Source organism: Vigna umbellata, chromosome 7, assembly GCF_029865625.1.
Source record: "Vigna umbellata cultivar VRB3 chromosome 7, Vumbellata_1.0, whole genome shotgun sequence".
Classification (NCBI taxonomy): domain Eukaryota; kingdom Viridiplantae; phylum Streptophyta; class Magnoliopsida; order Fabales; family Fabaceae; genus Vigna; species Vigna umbellata.
Genome location: NC_142171.1, coordinates 19,073,688 through 19,078,160, shown reverse-complemented (window position 1 = coordinate 19,078,160; position 4,473 = coordinate 19,073,688). Strand labels below are relative to the sequence as shown.

Sequence of the window (4,473 nt, the reverse complement as noted above, 5' to 3'; positions counted from 1 at the left end):
AAGTTGAGAATTAATTACATGATTGAATAAACAATTTCCAGGCACTTGTATGGATTTGGGCCATTTGGATGAATTTGGAAATTTATGCTGTGGTTACCCCAATTCATTCTGGTCCCATCTATAACTTCAGAAAATCTGTCATATAAGGTTGTCAAATGAATGCATTTTCAGTTCATGAAAAGCCCCTTTTTACCTCACTTAGTTGGATAGGGCTTACTTTTACAGAGAATGTCTATCAAATTCAGTATATTCTGCAGTAAAAGGCAATACAAGAAGAAACAGTCTGCATCCCAAGCCCCAGATACTATTATCTTTCAAAATGAAAATCCCTATCCCAAAATTCCATTATTTCCCTATATAATAGATTTCAGTATCTCCTCTGTCCCGTAACTAACTTATACCTACAGTTCCATTTCTTACCTAAAGTGAGAATTAAGGCCTATATGTTTGAGCCTTCGAGTGTACACCTTAAGAGGCTTATCCACTTGGACCACTAACTGAAATCTATTAAGAAATGAATTTTAAACCTAACTTAACCAAACAAAACCAAGTTGTAAGGTTGTTACAAACCAACACCTTAAAAGTAAGAAGAAAAAGAAAGAAATGAAGTAAGCATTGATGTTGGATTATTTTGTTAATGGAAGCAGAATACAAAAGGATAACAAATCCCACTACCCAGAGATATGCTCCTCTAGAGCAATTTTTACCAAAAAACCTAACATATATCAAAAGTAAGTAGTTATAAAAGTAAATAAATATAATATATCGTATTTAAATTCACAACAACAAATTAAATTCCTTAATAATAAAAATCTCTTAAAATAATCAACCATAATATTAAAATATATATTTTTAACCCAAGGATACAACCTTTCTTCTTCTTTTTTGCTTTATGTTGACCTTTTCACCGATGTCAACCTTCTTGAATCTTTCTTGTACCAATTGAACTTCACGGTCAATGCTAAACTCTGGAAGCGATTCATTAGAAACAATACTTGAAATGCTTAAACGGGTCCACATAACATGAATTTCACCAAGTGGAATTATTCCAGGTTGATATCGTGCTAATACACACGCACATGGTAGGCCGTATGTTGAGCTCAAAATGCATCCACAACGACCACTGTCCATACCTATTTTATTGACTCGCTCCATTTCATCAGCAATAAGTCCTAAAGCGTATCGTGAAACACGCCCAACAAGTCTTCTATATATTAAACCTTTGTAAGCATCACTTATTACGTTCAAACTTTGTTCAAAGGACGCCTTGATCTTGTTATGTTGTAGGACTATGACGTTATGCATGGCATCCCAACACGAGCATAGGTCTCCCATACTAGATCCCAATAATCTCTTCAGGTTCCAGTGCGCAGACTCAACCCTGTCACATATCACATTAATACATTACACACAAATGTGAAATACATAAGTACAAAAGCCGATGAGAATAAAAATTACCTGTTTGTTGTAGTGTTGCCTAGATGCATAACTTTGTTCGTCCACGCCTTGACAAAGTATGTCTTGTACGGAATTATCCAAGTGCGGTTGACATAATCAAAAATAGAGGCCATGGAGAAGAGGCATACTCAAGACGATGAACATAAGCACTAAACATAGACTGGTCGTCACAATCCATGACATTCTGCCACACTTCCATCAACACATCCACTGACTCAACCTTATCCACTAACATCTTGCATTTGGCTCTAACATTTTTCGCAATGTGGAATGTACATAACATCTGATAAGTCTCCGGAAAGACATTATTAATTGCATTTATCAAAGCAAGGTCTCTGTCAGTGATAATAACGCGTGGACCGCCATCTGATGTCAATAATAATCCTTTGAACCTTTCCAATGCCCAAGTGAAATTACTTTGGCGTTCACTTGAAAGTAATGCAAAGGCGGCTGTGAATGTCAAACCAGTTGATGTGACTCCCACAATCTCGAGCAACGGAAGTCGATATTTGTTCGTCTTGTACGTCGTATCCATTAAGAAAACAATATTAAAAGAATTGACTAAGTGCACTGAATCGGGATGTGTCCAAAACAAGTCACTTACCACGTCAGAATCGTCCAAACATCTACTTCTCTGGATGTATTTGTCTCTATCTAACAACATCATCAACTGCTGCATTTCCGTTCTAGACCCTCTCAAAGATCGTTTGTACGTGTACCTCGCATTATATATTTGCTTTATTGTTGTCACGTTATCTTCATTATGTTCTTTCAGAGTCAAAAGAATATTTGACGGCTTTACTTGACTATTAGTCATGTCCACAAGAATTGATTGTTCAGCCGCATTTAACCTACCCGCGAAAGGATGACCGACCAAAGTCTCTGCTAATTCATGGTTGTGATAGCCGCACATAACCTTCAACACCCAACCATCTCCTTTAGGTTTACCCCTCAACCTAAACGGACACTCACATTTTCTTGTGCCAGATAAACTAGGTTGAACATCTGCCTTATACTTCCTATACTTCCCGCTTCTTTCACAGCCTAACAAAATAAATGTCTTTCTACCAGCTTCACCAGTTGCTGTGTCAGATCTTATAGTGACGACAACAAATCCAAGATCAAATGCAATCTTTCGAACCCATTGAATTAAATCGGCGCGTGTTGGGAATATTTTATCAGTGGAAAATTGATCTGAATAATCACCCTCACCCACTTCTTTTAAAGAATAAGAAAATTCCGATATAAAATCAGAATTTATTTCAGAATCCAAATATGGATAGTTATCCATCTCATATAATTAAATATGACCTACAATAAATATTACAATTCAAAATTTATTAAATTACAAATCAAAAATTCAAAAACACTCTCTAATAAAAAATTATATAACCTAAATTACTAAAAATTCATATAACCTAAATACACTCCCTAATCACTCCATAATGACTAACCATAATTCATGAAAAAAATTTAAAATAAATAATCATAACATAAAACAATAAATTTAAATTAAAAATAATAACATAATAACAAAAAAATTAAAAAAATAACATAAAACAATAAATTTCAATTATAAATAATAACATAATAACAAAAACATTAAAAAAATAACATAAAACAATAAATTTAAATTAAAAATAATAACATAATAACAAAAAAATTAAAAAAATAACATAAAACAATAAATTTCAATTATAAATAACAACATAATAACAAAAACATTAAAAAATAACATAAAACAATAAATTTAAATTAAAAATAATAACATAATAACAACAAAATTAAAAAAATAACATAAAACAATAAATTTAAATAAAAAATAACATAATAACAAAAACATTAAAAAAATAACATAAAACAATAAATTTAAATTAAAAATAATAACATAATAACAAAAACATTAAAAAAATAACATAAAACAATAAATTTAAATTAAAAATAATAACATAATAACAATAAATTTAAATTAAAAATAATAACATAATAACAAAAACATTAAAAAAATAACATAAAACAATAATTTTAAATTAAAATTAATAACATAATAACAAAAACATTAAAAAAATTACATAAAACAATAAATTTAAATTCAAAATAATAACATAATAACAAAAATATTAAAAAAAAACATAAAACAATAAATTTAAATTAAAAATAATAACATAATGAGAAAAACATTAAAAAAAATTAGAATTTCACTAAAAAAACCACAACCGCACTTCAAACTGCGGCGGATACAAATTCCTAAACGCACTTCGAAGTGCGGCGGCTACAAATTGCGCACTTCGAAGTGCGGCGCGGCCTAAACCCTAAACCAATGCTACCCACACCTCACTACCTCACTGTCTTCCTCTACCTCACGCTCACATAAATAAATCTCCCAAAAACCTAGACCACCACCCCACCCCACCATTGTATAATTACAAAAGATTAAATAAAAAATTTGCATAAAAACAAGAAAAAATTAAACAAAACATGAAAAAAAAAAAATAAACACAACGCACTTCAAAGTGCGTCACCCAAATTTAAAAACGCACTTCGAAGTGCGGCGGAGTCTTTTTGCGGTTGCGTACCTTCGCCGGCGCAGTCTTCTTCCTCCTCCTCCTGCTGCTGTAACTCCAAATTTCACTTGCTACAGTAAAAATTATCATGAATGAACAGTGCACGCACCAGCTGGATTTATAAAAAAGGGAATGTGGTTGGGAGTTAGAAAATTTAATAATTACAGTTTTGACTTTAAATGAAGGTTTTGACTTTTTTAATTAATTGAAGGGTATATACGTAATTTTGGGGGTGCAGGATGAGGTGAGGGAGGTGCAGGAAGATTCACTCCTCTAGTTTTTAATTCATGACATTCCCCAATTTCTCTCTCCTCTTCACGCCAATGCCAGTGTGACATGTTCCCCATTAAACCCTTTTGGGGACTGATATAGAAATGCTCATGTGCTCAACTCATTGATGCAAATGCTCTCTCCAAACACCCCTATGCCCTAGTCAAACCAAAAACTAAAG

At 32.2% G+C, this 4,473-nt stretch overlaps 1 protein-coding gene across 1 annotated transcript; it reads right to left on the bottom strand.

Moving 5' to 3' along the window:
• Positions 1–852: 852 nt before the first annotated feature.
• On the bottom strand, positions 853–2,749 carry LOC148195314 (PKS-NRPS hybrid synthetase cheA-like). Its single transcript, XM_088095157.1, has 2 exons — positions 1,587–2,749; positions 853–1,381 (listed from the first exon to the last, which is right to left on the bottom strand). Exons 1-2 carry the CDS (start codon positions 2,747–2,749, stop codon positions 853–855), a joined length of 1,692 nt encoding a protein of 563 aa, XP_087951283.1.
• Positions 2,750–4,473: the final 1,724 nt, after the last annotated feature.